Source organism: Peromyscus californicus, unplaced genomic scaffold (genome assembly GCF_007827085.1).
Source record: "Peromyscus californicus insignis strain IS unplaced genomic scaffold, ASM782708v3 Scaffold_23__1_contigs__length_62951481, whole genome shotgun sequence".
Taxonomy (NCBI): domain Eukaryota; kingdom Metazoa; phylum Chordata; class Mammalia; order Rodentia; family Cricetidae; genus Peromyscus; species Peromyscus californicus.
Window position 1 is genome coordinate 110,973 of NW_026294534.1, and position 17,655 is coordinate 128,627.

General features: G+C 37.2%; 1 protein-coding gene across 1 annotated transcript in view; it reads right to left on the reverse strand.

The window, feature by feature from the left end:
* Shcbp1 (SHC binding and spindle associated 1) overlaps positions 1-17,655 on the reverse strand; it is a 38,684-nt gene that overhangs the window by 5,885 nt on the left and 15,144 nt on the right. The window contains exons 5-10 of the mRNA XM_052752760.1: positions 15,518-15,610; positions 10,963-11,196; positions 10,688-10,856; positions 10,275-10,395; positions 1,525-1,656; positions 47-165 (exon numbers count right to left, since the gene is read on the reverse strand). Coding sequence (XP_052608720.1) covers positions 47-165; positions 1,525-1,656; positions 10,275-10,395; positions 10,688-10,856; positions 10,963-11,196; positions 15,518-15,610 — 868 coding nt within the window. The remainder of the gene's footprint in view (positions 1-46; positions 166-1,524; positions 1,657-10,274; positions 10,396-10,687; positions 10,857-10,962; positions 11,197-15,517; positions 15,611-17,655) is intronic.

Here is a 17,655-nt window from a genome sequence, read left to right on the forward strand (position 1 = left end):
GGAACTTAAACACCCTAACTACTTCTTTCCAAAGACAAAGCAATACCTTGGCACCATATACATCTGAGTTCTTCATGAAAAGTTCTGCTGATGTGCGTACTGTGACTCCTGTAGTTTCACATTGCAGTACACAATTTTCCAGTGTGGTCTTGCCATGGTGAATGACTGTAACAAAAATATTCATTCAACTACTTTAAGTGATATATCAATATCAGAAACAGCTTACAGCTAACATTAGATGTTGTGATAACTCTTTATAAAAATATCTCTTGACCCCCCCAAAAAACTAAAGTTTTGATGAACTTTGCAGCCAAGTTAATAACAGGTGCTGAGATCATTTAAGACTATGTACTTAACCCATCTTGTTGTGTATTCAGCCTATTTAAATTTAATCTGCTGTCTTGGTCACTGTTCTACTGCTGTATCATGACCAAGGCAACTCTTACAAGATAAATAAGAAAAAGCATTTAATCAGGGGCTTGCTTCACAGTTTTAGAGGGTTAGTACATGATCATCAGGCGGCACACAGGGAAGCGTGGTGCTGGAGAAGTGCTGAGAATTGTAGATCCTGATCAACAGGTAGAGAGCAGGCAGACAGTGAGACTCAGTCTGATGTGGGCTTTTGAAACCTTGAAGTCCACCACCAATAAAACACTTCTCCAAAAAGATCACACCCCCTAAGCCTTCCCAATAGTCCACCAACTGGGAACCAAACATTCAAATAGCCAATGGGGTCCATTCTCATTCAAACTACCACAATGGCCTTTATGTATCAACAAACAGCTTTGCTGGGTACCTTGGAAAAAGAAAAAGGATCTTGAAAACAGGTAGATACATATCCTATAAAACAAATACTAGAACAATGTTTTGGTCTTTTTGGTGTATCTATAACAAAATTCCTCACACACGATTGTAGTGTATATAAACTCAGAACAGCATGGTATCTGATAAGATCTCCCTAGATATGTCACAATGTAGAGAGGAACTGCATATAGAAGGGGTACATGCACCAGCAAGGAAGAGTACAGAGTTACCATGTTCATTCTTATAAGAACATACTCTCAGGGGAACTAATCTGCTCCTACAAGACCAGTATCAATCCATTCCCACGGATAGAGCCTCAGTAATCTAATTACCTACTACTAGGAAACATGTCCAAAAAGGGTCTACCACTTTAAAACTATTATACTAGTATTAGGTGTAGTGAAACATGCCTATAAACCCAGGGCTCAGGAGGCTGAGGCAGGGCTGCCATTTGCCATGATGGCTAGGTTCAGAGTGATAGCCTGTCTCAATAACCAAACCAAACTACAACAAGAAAACATTAATAGAAAAGAAATGAATAAGTTTTCAAGAATAAACTGAGTTATTTTTCACTATGAGGATTCCTAAATTTTCATGATATGCACATAAAGTATTAACTAGCCCTACATATATCCAAGTAGTATTAAATTTTATCTTCCATGAAAAGCCAATTTTTCTCTCAAAGCTCAAAACAAATATATCAAATATCCAGATACTTACCTAAGATTCCTTCTATAGAATCATGCTGGATAAATTTTATGCTTGAAATTTTAACATCCATACCCGTGCAATCCACAAAAGTATCTCCTTTGCCCCTCTTTTCTATGACAATATCATCTGGTAGACCATATCCTAAGGAAGAGAGAAAAACACTTAAGTGAAGAGAACTGTCTGTAGCACAAATTCTAATTGGTCTTAATAATAAAAACCTGGAGTCAGATATCAGGGTGAAAGCTGAAAGTTCAGAGAGGCAGAGTAGCAGTCATGAGAAAGAATTCTTACCTCTAGGAATCCTCAGAGTGATAAGGGCCTGTGCTCCTGTCTCCATCCTGCCTTATCACTTCCTGTTTCCTCCTCCTAAATGCTGGGATTAAAGGTGTGTGCCACCACTGCCTGACCTCTAATGGCTAGCTCCATACTTTGATCTCCAGGCAAGCTGTATTCCCCTAAGCCTCTGAGTGGATCTAGGATTTTTCTGTTGCAGCCTATCTGTAGCAAACTCCATAGGCTTTTGGGCCCCCAAAACCACAGGAGCTAGCTGCTTTGGCCCGTGCCTCTGTGCAGATGGCTGGCTCTTTGGCTTCTCCTCTCTTGGTGGGTTGTGGGCTCTCCCTAGACTCCCTTCCTAGGGCTGCTACCACACTAGGTAGCTCCCTTGAAACCCGTTCTGGCTTCTACTGTTCTATGCAGAAGCAGTCAGCCTCACAACCGAATCATTATCACCAGTAGATTTGGTGAGAAAATTGGGAATTATTAAAGGGAGGAATTAGTTAAAAGAGAGTTTTTTCCCACATTAAAAAATGGGAAACACTATTACAATGGAGTTAGGTCTCCATATGATAATACACAGGATGGTTTGAAAATGGAACAATTAAATGAGAGGATAATTTAGATGGGATTTACATAATGTCAATTATAAAAATTACCTGTTTGATCATTTTTATCTTATCATAAAAAAGTTGGTTAATGAGTACAGAGATAAGTTTTAGAAAAACTTATTAAAACAGATCATAGAGAGATTCAGACCCAGACAGAAGAATTTAAAGGAGAACTAATCTCAGCATTGCATTACAAGGTTAGGGAGGAACAGCCTAAGATTTTCAAACAGCCAACTTTAATTTATCCAGTAACCTTACAGGAACTGCCAAATGATAGATATCCTCAAGACTATAAGACTATTTGAATGGATTCCTGTGCAAATGTTAGATTTGAAGAGATTCAAGAAAGCAATAGTCTCATATGGCATGCATTCACCTTTTGTGAAGTAGATGTTAAACTCAACTTGTAATAGAATTATCCCTCAAGAATGGAGAGACTTGGTTACAGCAGTCTTGAAGCCTGGTCCTCAGTTAGAGTGGAGGACCTGGTGGAAAGATGAGGCTAAAACTATTGAGCAATGAAGTAGGGTGAGAGGTATTGAAATCTCCCAGGATCAACTTCTTGGAGAGGGAGATTATGCTATTAATGTAGAAAGGCAATCTCTATATGAAGACCACACCCTAGCTTCATGCCTCCCAGCAGCCTTGAATGCTTGAGACAGAACTGAAGAAGTAGGAAAGAAAATTGAGTCATTTACTAAAGTTATGCAGGGCTCAAAAGAAAACTTCACTGATTTCTTACAAAGATTGACTTCAGCAGTAAATAGAATGATACCAAATTCAGAAGCTAGACAAATAAAAATTGAATCTTTGGCTTTTGAAAATGCTAATGCACAATGCAAAAGGGTAATTAAACCATTAAAGGCAAGATCAGCACCCTTGGAGGAATGGATCTGAGATACAGTCAATATTGAATCTCTTGACCATGATGATGCTTGGATAGGAGAGGAAACTTTCAGAGGTTTGAACAAAAATCAAAATGTCAAGTGTTTCAATTGTGGTAAACAAGGTCACCTAAAAAGGGACTTTAAACACGACATTCCTAGAAACAATGTTTGTTTTTTTTTTCTTCCTAAGAATAATCCCAATAGAACACATGGATTCTGGAGTATGCAGAAGGTGTGGTAAAGGCAGACATTGGATTAATGAATGTAGATCAACAAGGGACAGGCAAGGTAACCCTTTGCCATCGGTAACACCTTGAGGGGTCTCTCACAGGCCCCCATGTCAAATTCTGTTAAGGCCTTTCCTGTCACTGTGGAGGAAACTCCTTCCCAGAGCAATTAAAGGACCTAAAGCCAATTGTAAAAAACCATACTGCTCTGGATGATAGAAAAGCTTTAAGAAATAAAACAAAAAATTCAGTAGAAACCATTAATCAAAATTGATAAAGATTAGATTTGAACAAGAGAGATCTCTTGAGTAGAAGAGGTGATAGTTCATCAACCAGCATGACCATTCAATTTAAACTAACTCATACAACTAACAAATGCTTTTCATTTGATCAGATATAACTTGCCAAAAGGGAACTTCCCCAAAGTTAAGATTGGGAAAGGGTTTTATTTTGTCTTTTCAGGAAAATAAAGACATCCAGCTAAAGAATCTGAAGACCATTGGACAAATGAGACATCTGAAGAAAAAGGACAAATCATCCAGAAAAAAATGTCCCAAGAAAAAGAGTAAATTGGCCTATTGATATATCACATTTTCAACAGGATGAAATTTCATAACTCTTCCTAAATGTTTGTTTCTGCTGTTCTCTAAAGACATGAGTGTGACTCTCTCCTTCTCTAAACCCAAGAATGCTTCTTAAAGTAAAAGCCAAAATTTCAGTCTTGTGTCAGAAGAGCCAACTGATAAGGGATAGAAGAAAAACAAAAATTAAGGGACTATTTTATTGCCACTAATCTCATAATCTTTTGGTTTCATTTTGACTCTTTAAAACTTTTTTGTAAGGTATGAATATTTTCTCAAAATTTATAATATTAATTATATATATTTTAAACTTTTTTTTGTCATGATATTAATGGTCACATAGAGTACTAAGTAATTCTAGAAAAAGGTTTCATCTAGCTTCCTGTACATGATTTCGGGTTTGAGTCTCTATTAGGTAACTAGGAATTAAGTTTTTGTACTCTGGATGTATATAACAAATATCAATCCTTTAACCTTTTTGAGGTTAATAATAAATAAATAAATGTCTGCATATGACATTTAAAACGTTTAAGTTTTCAGCAGTGAACCATGAACACGCCTAACAGTGACCTTTGAAGTCTCCAAAAGGATGACGGGGTCCCACAATGAGGATTCCACCTGTATTGCGATAATGTTACTAAGCTGACAAACACCACCCAAAGATCGGCTTTGGACTGCAAACTGCTCAGGATAATCTTGAGGTGGCTAGCTGAGATGATCCAGCCTCACAGACTACTCTAGCCAGAACTTGAGATAAGCCCTGCACTTTCCCATTAAGCAAAACTAGACAACAAATGATACAGCTACCTCTCCTAGGACTTGCAATTAACTCAAATTTTTCTTTTCAGGATCCCCTAAAGATGCCTTTGCCCCCAGACAGCAGGAAGTAAACTTAAGAACACGATGCCCACATTCATAAGAGGTGGGGTGGGTGGCTTTTGGTCATTCAGTGGGTTATGGATATTTGTCATTGTTTAGGGTGGTTGGTTACAAGTTGTTATTGGTAATGGTCAGGAAAAAAGCTGAACAAAGGACATTAGATTGAGAGTTCTTGTTTTGAAAAGAAAAAAGGGGGCTATAGATATGATAAGGATAGATTATAGAATCTACTTTTAAACCAAAAAAGCAACTAATAGACTTAAATATTTTACATTGATATGGATTTTTGTATATTGATACAAAATTAAGATTATTTTTGTTAGAGCATACTGTACATGTTTCTAATCTTGTTGAAAGTATTGTACCTATACAGCTCATTTATCAATGTCATGCAAATTCCTAGTCCTAGAAAGTTATTATTACCAACTATTTAGGATAATAAGGAAATGCAGGTTAGTAACTAGTCACCTATTACAATTGAACTTGTAGTCATATCAGGTATGTTTTCAAGGTCAAAGAGATATACTTTAGGTAGACAGGTGGTCACCAAACACTTCAGAGAGCTATTGACTATGGTATTTAAGATATTTTAATAACATAGGTTCCTTTTTCTTTTTTTTTTTTTAATAACAGTGAGACATGTCTGCTCCTGGTAGCACAAATCTACTTCAGAGAAGATGATGGGCATCGAAGAAACTACATATGGAGTTTACTTTCTTTGTGGTAAGTTAGCCACTGGGCAAGAAAATGCCCTTGCCTCAACTGTTGACAGTATGCTGTCCAAATGGGACAAGGACACAAAAGCAAGGCCTGCTAAACTTTGCCAAGGTAAGGTAGGACAGCCCTTTGGAATATCCTGCTTCACAGAAAAGTCTGTCAGATATTCTAAGCTTGTAGGCTGAAGATGGATGCCCCGACATTGAAGAGGAACTGTGGGTGACTGACTGTCCAGGCAGCCAGATGTTTCTGTCATTTCTCACATTTTTTGGAAGTTGCTTGCTTGCACTTCCTGTTTACTCAGGTAGTATTATTTCCTTCTTGGGTCTCCGATGGAGTTGAAGTCCTTATAGCTATAGTTATAATTATCCTTGTTACCAGATTCAGCAAAGAAATTCACTAAAGAGGTGTAAAGTATACAAGGTTGACAGACATTAAAAGATAATTTTGGTAATGCAAGTTAGGTTAGAAAGTGAATTAGGACTGCTCTCACCCAATGTGAGGTTGAACTGTTGACCTTGTGTACATCCTACTTCACAAATGAGTCTGTCAGATATGCTAAGTCTATAGGCTGAAACCTCAGGTGACTGTCCAGGCAGCTGGCTGTTTCTGTCAACTCACAATTTTTTTGGAAGTTGCTTGCATGCACTTCCTGTTTTTATTTTTGTTAGGAAATATTATTTCCTTCTTGTGTCTCTGAGGGAGTTGAAGATTAGTTAGTTATAGTTGAAGATTAGTTAGGATAGAAAGTGAATTAGGTACATTTTGGACTTACCAAAATAGGATAGATAATGGAATTATTTTCTTTGAATTTGTCAAATACAAATGGACTAGACATTGTTTAGGTATTTATTGCTTGTATATATGGTATATAGTTATTGTACTTTTGTATATATTTTTTCTTACATTAGTTACAGCTTTTTTCCTTTTTTCTTTTTATTAAAATAGAAAAGGGGAAATATGGTGATATTTTATTTGTACTAAAATGTGATTTGTATGTTAATAAATAAAGTTGCCCGGGGGTCAGAGCTATTAGCAAGCCATAGCAAAAGCTGGGCGGTGGTGGTGCACGCCTTTAATCCCAGCACTTGGTAGGCAGAGCTAGGTAGATCTCTGTGTGTTCAAGGATACAGCCAGCATTGGAGACATATGCCTTTAATCTCAATATCAACCATAGAAGACCTGAAGGTCTGTACAGACAGGCAGTGACTAGGAGGTCATGTGGTTGTGTTTACAACCAATGAGAAGGCAGAACAGAAACTATTAAAAAGACAGGCACACAGGAAGTAGCTCTCTTTCGAAGAGGTAGGACAACAGCAACAGTGAAGGGTAAGATTTTTAGCTCTTAGCTATTGCTCTGACCTCTTGGCTTTCATCTCTGTATTGGCTCTGTGTTTCTTATTTAATAAGACGGTTACATCTACATTGTGAATTCTGGACTCATCAAGACAGGATAGATATGGAGTATTTTTCTGTGCATTTGTCAATTGTTTATAGACTAGATAGTGTTGCTGTATTTATTGACTGTATATACTGTATACAGTCATTATACTTATTGTATATAATTTTTCTTGTATTAGTTATCACCTTTTTTTATTTTAGACAAAAAAGGGGAAATGTGGTGATATTTTGTTTGTGTATACACAAATAAAGCTTTCCTGGAGATCAGAGTGCATAGCTAGCCACTAAAGGACAAGCAGTCGTGGCACACACCTTTAATCCCAGCACTTGAGAAGAGGAAACAGGAAGTGATATGGCTGGGCGGAGAGAGGAAGTGATAAGGTGGGTTAGAGACAGGAGCTCAGCCTTTTCAGGTTGAGGATTCGGTAGAGATAAGAAGTCTAGTGGTTGGTTCCTTTACTGGTCTTTCAGTATTTACCTTGATATTTGGCTCCAGGTTTTTATTATTAAGACCAATTAGGATTCGTGCTACAGAACTGGAAAGTATTACACTGAGTAACCTAGGCCCAGAAAGGAAAACCCATATTTTCTTTCTTGTATACATAGCTTCAAAATTTTTTTAAATTAAAATTTAATTCTCTATAGTGCCAAGAAAGATGCCATGGGCTGACAAACTCTGAGGAAAGAGGTAGTAAAACACAGGGACATAAAAGTGGGGGAGCTAGGTTTGGTCAGGGATATGGGGTGCTGGGAAGACAGGAAAAGCTATATAGAAACAGTACTTTATAAAGTAAAAAAAAAAGCTAAAGAATTTAAACTAAAAAAAAGCTTGAAATGGAAGTACTCTTCATGTATGGATAATGGTGCTCAAAGAAGTCATAAGCTTTGGGGTTGGGGATTTAGCTCAGTGGTAGAGCGCTTGCCTAGCAAGCACAAGGCCCTGGTTTGGTCCTCAGCTCCAGGGGGAGAAAAAAGAAGTCATAAGCTTTTAAACAAGAGCCCAGTACCATACTGTTTTGTGACTTGTTGACCAGAAACGTCTCAGAAGTCCCAAAAACAACACAGGCTATTATCATTGCTCTCAGTCACCCACCAGAACGTGAGGGTAACATACTTTTGCTATAGGACACAGAGAAAACGATATACAACTACGCAGAACTCCCTCTCTGCTGGCTAGTGTTCACAGTACCAGGAGGTGCTATCCAGGCTGCTAAGGGAAAAATCTTAACAACAGTCTCACCCAACTGTGGAACATGCATGTGGTAACACACACCTGCCAGACAGAATATGCTCACTGATACAATGGTAGCATGACTATCTTGGTAATAGCTAACTGCTGTGTGAATGGATATGGGGCCTACTCCTTTAGATAGATTACATAGCTGGTATTCAAGACTAATAAACAATAACTGCCCTCATAAAATTAAGAAGCTTCCATACAGCAAAGGTCTTGTTAATGGAGGGAAAATGTACTCTTCAGAACGGGAGAAAATATTTTCCAGCTATATATTCAAAAGATGGTTAATATATAGGATATTAAAAAAAACCCCTCAAAATACTAAAACAAAACAAGCAACCCAATGAAAAGCAGGCCATGCAATTGAATAGAGAATGTCCAAAGAAGAGGTGCGAATGGCCAATGAACATCTTTAAAGTATTTAACATTTTAGTCATTAGGGAAATGCAAATTAAAGCAACCCTGAGATTTCATCTCACCATAGAACAATCATCATTAAGACAATGAATGACGCTGGGCAGTGGTGGCGCACACCTTTAATCTCAGCACTCAGGAGGCAGAGGCAGGCGGATCTCAGCCTGGTCTGCAGAGTGAGTTCCAGGACAGCCAGGACTGTCACACAGAGAAACCCTGTATTGAAAAACAAAAACAAAACAAAAAACCAACCCCCCCACCAAAAAAAAAAAAAAAAGAAAAAAAGAAAATGAATGCCAACAAATGTTGGTGAAGATGTGGAGAAAGATAAATTCTTATTCACTGTTAGTGGGAATGTAATATGGACTATGGAAATCAGTGTGGAAATTTCTCAAAATACTAAAAATAGAACTAACATATGACCCTGCTACACCACTCCTGGACATACACTCAGAGAACTCTTCAAACCTACTAAAGAGATACTTGTTTATCCATATTTATTGCTGTTCCATTAAAAAAAAAAAGAGACTAGATATCCATCAACTGATAATGATATTGTGGTATATATACACAATACTCATATTGTGGTACATATATAAATTCAGTTCTAAAAAAGAAGATAGGAAATTATAAAGTTCACAGGTAATGGAAGCAGAAAATATTAAGTGAGGTAATCCAGATTCAGAAAGACAAACATCTCATTTTCTCTCTTGTATGTGTATCTTAGCTTCTAATTTTTAATGTATTTGTATTAGATGAGAGGGGATATAGTATATGTCATGAAGGGAGGGGTGCAAGAAATAATAGATATGAAAGTAGAAAGGGAATACTGGGAATCAAAGGGTTAAAGCAGGGAAGCAAGGAGGCAGTGACAGGCAGAAGTTGTGGTGAGGTTAAACTAAAACTAAACATACGAAAACGTCATAAGGAAACCTGCTACTTTGTAAGGTAATTAACAAATTCACACACACACACACACACACACACACACACACACACACACACACACACACACACACTTCTGTTCTAGAAATAGACTTCCTTTCTATAAACTACCAATCTTCTAGAACCTATACTTGTTACTAATAGCCTTTGTTTTTAATGTGCATCTATAAAAATCTTATCAATATACTGCTACAAACACTTATGATTCAAACTGTTCAAACACTGGGTCAATTTCTTATACAATTTAAATATCCTTAATGTGAGCCGGGTGGTGGTGGCACACACCTTTAATCCCAGCACTCGGGAGGCAGAGCCAGGTGGATCTCTGAGTTTGAGGCCAGCCTGGTCTACAGAGCGAGATTCAGGACAGGCACCAAAACTACATGGAGAAACCCTGTCTTGAAAAATCAAAAAAAACAAAACAAAACAAAACAAAACAAAAAAAAAAACCAAAACACCAAAAAACATTAATGTGTCAAAGCACCTCACTTGAAATCAGATGGGTTGAATTTTGGAGTTAATCAAGATCACTAATTTACTGTTTACTTATGAATGAAAGTTTGGTTATGATCTTTCATACTCACCTTCTAACTCAATGGAGTCAGCTATGGAGCAGGTGCCATGAACCACATAATGGCCAGGACAAATAATAACAGTGTCACCCTCATGGCAGGCATTTATAGCAGACAACAGATCACTATGGAACTAAAAAACAACATACTGTAAATATACATCCCCAAAGCCACTTAGGTATCACTCCAAGGGCCTTCATGTCCCATTTGAAAATGAACCCAACTTTGTTTTTAATCTATCTTTCTAATAGTGCACTTAGCCCAGTGTGTGCTTTTGCATTGCTATCACTGAAAAAGAACAGTGCTCTTACTATTTGGATCTCACAGAAAACCAACTCCAGAAACTTTCTGTAAACACTTTGTAGAATTGGTGAAAATTTGGAGTTAATCAAAAGCAGTCACTTAGAGCAAAAATTTCTTTTTACCTGAATTTCTGTTTCTTCTTTGCAAGACTCCTCACAAAACCTGTCCCTGAATAGAGACCGCAGCAGACCTGTCTTCATGGTGGAGGAAACCACATGGGTGACCTTCTGGCCATTTTGACGAGTGCCCTTGGCTTGGATATTAGAGTTCTTCTGATAACCAAAAACATATCTTTAAAACAAACAAACAAAAACAAAACAAGAAAACAAGAACCATCACTTCTCACTAAGATAGCTAGTAAGATATGCTAAATAATTAAGAACAACAAGACACATACCTCAACAAAGGATTCTCGATGAGTTTTAGCTTCTGTTTCAACTGTTCAATTTCTGAATACAAATTTAACCCTTCCACCATGGAGATATTTTCCTGTTCAGAATCAGAATTACAATTTGACAAACTGCTTCTCAGATTTAAAAATTTCCTGTAACTCTCTTCACATTGAGACAACAGATTGTGGTAGTCAACAATAAGTCCTGAGGGAACTCGATCTTCAAGTATATCATAATACCTGAAAGTTTAAAAGCAAATTAAAATCCATTCCCTTTTCTAGGACATTTTCCTATCATTAAGATTTGATTTAGTCCTCAAAGACTCAGCTTATTTTACCATCATTTTTAGCACTCTCTTTGTCTGCAAGCCACCATTCCTGGGTCACTTCTTACTTTTCTATTCTTGCCCCGACCCATCAGTCATCTGTAAACTTACAAGCTTTGTTCTTGATCTGTTGGCCTGTGAGTAAGGCACCTTTCCTGAGTAAATCTCTTATTACCTTTCCCTGGCCTTAAATTAGCCTTTACCCCACCCCACCCCGCCATCTGCAAATCTGTAATCCTAATTATAGAGTTGTGCTCATGAACTTTCAACATTTGTAAACCTCCTTTCTTGGACTAGCTATAGACCTGTAGTTTAGGAGCTATCTTTCCCTGGTCCAATTCAACAGATCATCTACTTATTATACCTGGCCTTGCTCTAGGGACACATGGCCTACATTGGCCTAATCTAAAGAAGGGCAGGTTTGCACACCAGTCACACAGCCAAAGAAAGAAGTCCACATGCTCAGGTCAAATCATAAAAACCAAAACAATATGAAAGGCCAAAATAAAATAGCATACCTCCCATCAAACTTAGTCCTATAGAAGTGTTCTTTAATGAGAATGCCCTAGATGAACCTCAGGTCACAGACTTTAAAAAAATAATCACAAAATATGCAAAAAATTTAAATATACAAACATTGATCTCTGAGAAGAAAATAATAAATACTTGAGTAATGTACAAGAAAAAATACACAGCTGAATGAAGATAATTTGAGATTTGAAAACTTAATTCAATAAAGAGATAGAAACATTTAAAAGAATACAAGTCAAAATGAGGATGGAATGGAAAAACTCAGTATTCCAATTAGAGAACTCAGAGCAAAGCCTTACAAGTAAAATGAATCAAACAGAAAATAGAACAGCAAGATACAGCAGAGGTTCTAGAAAAAAAATAAGCTAAGAAATTATTATTTTAGTCAAAGGATAGGAAAAAACAAGAAATGTGGGATACCATTAAATCTTGGAATTATAGGCTAGAAGACCGAGAATTAGGAGGCAATGTCATGGACCAGATCTTTAACAACATCATAGAAGAAAACTTTCCCAAGCTAAGGAAAGACATACTCAAAGAACACCAACTACTCAAAACCAGAAAATTAAACACTCCACATCATATCATAGTCAAAACACTATATAAGACAAAGAAAAAATATTAAAAGCTAGAAGAAAGAAGATACAAGTTATATATAAAGGAAACTCCACTAGAATAACACCTGATTTATCAATGGAATCTCTGAAAGCCATAAGAGTCAAGAACAATACACTCTAAGTTATAAAAGACTACAACTGCCAACTCAAGACTACTGTACCCAGAAAAAAAATCTGACATAGTTGAATGATTAAAACAAAACAAAAACATTCCATGATTCCAAATGGCCTAAAAGAATTCATACACAGAAATAACAAACCTTAACAAATACAGAAAAAATTTTTAAAAAATCCCTTGTAGCCTATCTGAATATTTAAATATAAAATTGACACAAGACTCTAGCAAACTAGTGTATAAACTCATAGAAGTTAAACAACTTATTACTTAATGGCAAGTGGGTCAAATAAATCAAATTATTCCTAAAACTAAATAAAAACAAAAGAGAAACAACAAAACCTCTGAGACACATTATAAGCAGTTCTACGAGTGAAGTTCGTAGCCCTAAGGACCTACATTAAAAAAAACCAGGGAGAGTACAAATAAATGACTTAACAATGCACTTCAAGAAATTAGAAAAAGAAGTAACAAAAATTAAAGCAACAATTAATGATATAGAAAAAAAGAAAACACTACAAAAAAATAAATGAATCAAGAATTGGTTCTTTGGGAAGGTAAACAAGATAGACCTTCTATCTTTCCTTTGGTTAGTTACCTCTGGCTCAACTAACCAAAGGAAAGAGTTAGATGAAAAAGGCATGCAGGGGCTAGAGAGATGACTCAGAGAGGTGGTTCTTCCTGAGTTCAATTCCCAACAACCGCATGGCAGCTAGCAACCATCTATAATGAGATCTGATGCTCTCTTCTGGAGTGCAGGTATGCATGCAGACAGAACACAGTATACATAATAAATAATCTTAAAAAATGCATGCAGTAAAATGACATGACTAAGCTAATGGGTAAAAATTAATGAAAAAAAAAGATCAATATGGAACTTAAGTACAATATTACTCTCATATATAATTATATATAATTTTTAAATAATCATTTTATTTCTCAATTTAACTAGTTATGACTCAGACAAGAGCTTTTTAATATTATACTCACGGGTAGCATCTAAAAATGTAAATGCCAGACTCCCAATCAGACCAATTAAATAGATCTCTTAAACATAGATGTACTTTCTAAAGTTCTCTACAGAAACTAATACCTAGTGAATGTTGAGAAATAATGCCTTAAATGTTTTGTTTTGTAGAAGTTTTGCTGTTTTAAATTAGTAATGCTCTGAATAAGATGGGAGAAGAAAAACATAACCTAAGCAAACATATCAAACTACAGCTAATACTTAACATTTTAAAGAAAATAAATTTTCAGGCTTTTCAAATATTAGGAGACACTAGAAAGTGTGGATTTGGTGCTTTAGTTAACCCATATGCAGCTAAAGATAATCTGCAAGTCCACTTTCCAAACAAGAAAACAGGGACCATCATTGACAGATGCATCAGGTCAAGCTGTGAAGACCAGACTCAATTTTAAAAGCAGTCTCTTAACATTTCTGCAACCATGTTAATTAGCATTTTTTTATACTGAAACTTCAAAGTTTGAAAATAATACACCAACAGTCATATTTCTGCCTCCTACATTTTGTTATAGTGTGTTCTGAATTAGAAAGGAAAAATACACATAATATAAAATCAAAACAATATGGTTTGATCACTTTTAAATGTTGCCTGTTGACAGCTCTTCTATCAGCACAGGGAACTTTTCCCATCTGCCAACATTTCTATCATACCATTTTCCTTTCTTCTCCATAACAACAACAACAAAAAATAATCTCCCTTAGGTTCTCACATTTGCCAGTGAAATGTATGATACCATATTAATTAATCATTGTTAGCATATAGAAGACTGTCAAATCAGAACATATTTTTTCTCCAGGTAAAGATCAAATATACCAGATACATATGATATTTACCTATAATTAAATTTCACACCTATAAAAATTAACTATTGCTGTTTAAGAGTAACCAAACCAAATTTAGAAAATATTCAGTCTCTTAACAATATTCAAGATTCTTAACGTACAAGCTCAGTTGAATATTATTCAGTGAATTGAACACACAGAAATAAGAGTCCCTAATGGCTAGGTGTCTAGGAGGAGGGGGAGGAATGAGAACTACAGTAGACAGATTGTTGGGATCAGGAAGTCTTTCATAAGTTGATGACTTATCCAAAGCAAGTTTATTAAAAAGTAGAGCATCTTATATACGGTTTGCAAGGAACGAAATGGCCAAAGATCAGCAGAGAGCTAAATCGGATGATGTTGGCAAAGAAAACAGGATTCCTCAGACACAGCTACCCCAGCTACATCCATTCAGAGGAGAAATCCAGGTTCCCAGGGGCCAAAACCGTAACTCCTTCAAGGCCCTGGCATCAGCCCTACACTGGGATCTTGCCAAGTTTATACCCTGGGTAAGGACACAGAACTAGAGTTCTCCGTTCCCTTTTTCTTTTCATTGGGGCCTCTGAGGAAGCCTGGGGTTGGCCTGGCTCCCAATATTTCAGATTTACAAGCTTTTAACCTAGATATTCTTAAAACTCTACTTTTTTTTTTTTTTGGTTTTTGGAGACAGGGTTTCTCTGTGTAGCTTTGCGCCTTTCCTGGAACTCACTTGGCAGTCCAGGCTGGCCTCGAACTCACAGAGATCCACCTGCCTCTGCCTCCCGAGTGCTGGGATTAAAGGCGTGAGCCACCACCGCCCGGCAAAACTCTACTTTTAAATTTACTTCATAAATAGAACCAGGCATGGTGGCACAAGCCTATTATTGCAATACTAGTGAGACCGGGGCGGGGGAGGCGGAGCTATAGAGATTCTATCTCAAAACAAAACAGAATACAAGTATACAAGTACGTACACACACACACACACACACACACACACACACACACACACACACACAATGCAGGTGTCTGTTTTTCCCCCCACAAGGTTTATTCAATAACTTGTCATGATGCACTATCTGTACTATCTGTACATCAGAAGCTCCTGTGTGTGTCTCTACCACATCAGTAAGTAATAAATACTTACAATCTCAGTCGAGGTTCAACACATCTGATAAAATAATCATACTCATCTTCTTCTTCTTCATCCCAACTCCTCCAAATGTTTTTATAGAAAAACCTGAAAAGAAGCTTAATATCAATCAGATTCAACTGCTGGTTCAAAAGGCCGGTATTGTGGTTTGAATAAGGGAAGCCTACCGTAAGCTCATGTGGGTGAACACTTGGTCTCCAGCAGGTGGCAATGTTTGGAAACGTTTAGGGGATGGAGTCTTGCTGAAAGAAATACTAGGCAGGAGGCTTAAAGGTTTTAGCATGGCTGTACCTGCAGTTATTTCTCTGGTTCCATCCTGCCTATACAAGATTTGGAGATGGTATTACACTGCTGCTACCGTCCTAACTATGATGGTCTATGTCCCTCTTTGGAGCAGTAAGCTAAAAGAAACCCTTTCTTCACTAAATTGCTTCATATTTTCTTTAAAACTCTCCAGATGCTTCAACATATGAAAAAATTCCAAACATATATGATAAAAGAAAACAGACAATATGAATAGCAGCTTCAAAAATTATCAATTCACAGGTAATTTTTTTCCCCAAAACGCTGCCTAGGGGGCCAGCCTCCAGGCAGCACCAGGGCTTGCAAAAAAAAAAAAAAAAAAAAAAAAGCCATGAATGCAGCAAGGGCTAGACTTTTTCTATCTGACAGGTAATAAAGAAACACATGCTTTATGATGGTAACTTTTCTCTTTTACTTCATCTTAAAAAATATTTCTGAAAATCTGTCTCCACACAACTTCATTTTCCATACACCTCTTCTACATAGCTATACATTTCATCTACATAGCTCTCTCTTCTATCCATACATCTTTCCTCAACAGCTACATCTCCACATACCTCTCTTCTACATATCTCTTCTTATACACTTTTTTTTCCCCCCGAGACAGGGTTTCTCTGTGTAGTTTTGGTGCCTGTCCTGTATCTCGCTCTGTAGACCAGGCTGGCTTCAAACTCACAAAGATCCTCCTGGCTCTGCCTCCCAAGTGCTGGGATTAAAAGTGTGCGCCACCACCGCCCGGCACACACATCTTTACATAGGTGCTGCTCCATCTCTCTACACAGCTACTCATCTTCTATACATAGTTCTACACAGCTCTTTACAGCTCTCTACATAGCTACACAGCTGTTTACACAGCTCTAATCAGCTCTTTACATAGCTCTTTCTACACACACCTCCTTCAACTGCCAAACTCTGGACAATAATGAGCTACATACACGGGGGTCCAACCTATTCTAAGAACACTAAGCACATAGTTTCTCTCAGGCTAGGGAGGCCATGCTGACATGATTCCCAGACAGAGAGTAACACTGAAATTCAGGACTTAATAAACACTTAGTTGGCTGGACCTTGAGTCCTACATCACAAATTGAGGCCAGGAGTATGTGCAGAAAGTCAACATCTGCAGGGAGTTATGTCTTAATGTTATCGGCCTGACTTTGGTTCAACAGACACCTGGGAATCTGCCCTTATGAATTATTTTGCAGGGGCAACTAATCTATTTTGAATCTGCTCTGAAGTCTGAAATCAGCTAAATGTGTAAAAAGCTGTCTTTATAACTAAGAATATTGTAATTTTACTATGTCAGTCTGAGCTTTGAAAAATATCCTAATATTATTTCTATTCATCAAAATTATATAGCTTAAGCAGAAATCATCTTTCTGACCATCCAGATATGTGTGCCCAGTAGATGAAATATATTCATGAGATAAACACACAAGCAGTGGGGAAAATACCCACAGCTGTTTGTAGGGAAGAAATGCAGAGACACATGAGAAAATTACAGACAGAAGCAACCAGTCCAGAGTCTGTGGTCCCGTAAGCCTTGTTAAACAAGATTCCTCCATCAGAGAATTATTCATCTGGTGGGTTGACACCTGAACTATCAATTGCCATCTGCTGTATGTTCTTGTGGCCTCTGGTAAAGCCATTGCTACCAGCAGCTCTCAGCAACCCAATTCACTTATCCCTCTTATCTCCTATATGTTCATACTGGATTATTTCTAAACAAATCGCAGACATAGTATTCGCTCATTTTTATCATGTATCTTTAAAGCACTTCTGCTTTTAAAGCATACAAACTTTAAATCACTTACACACACAAACTCCCA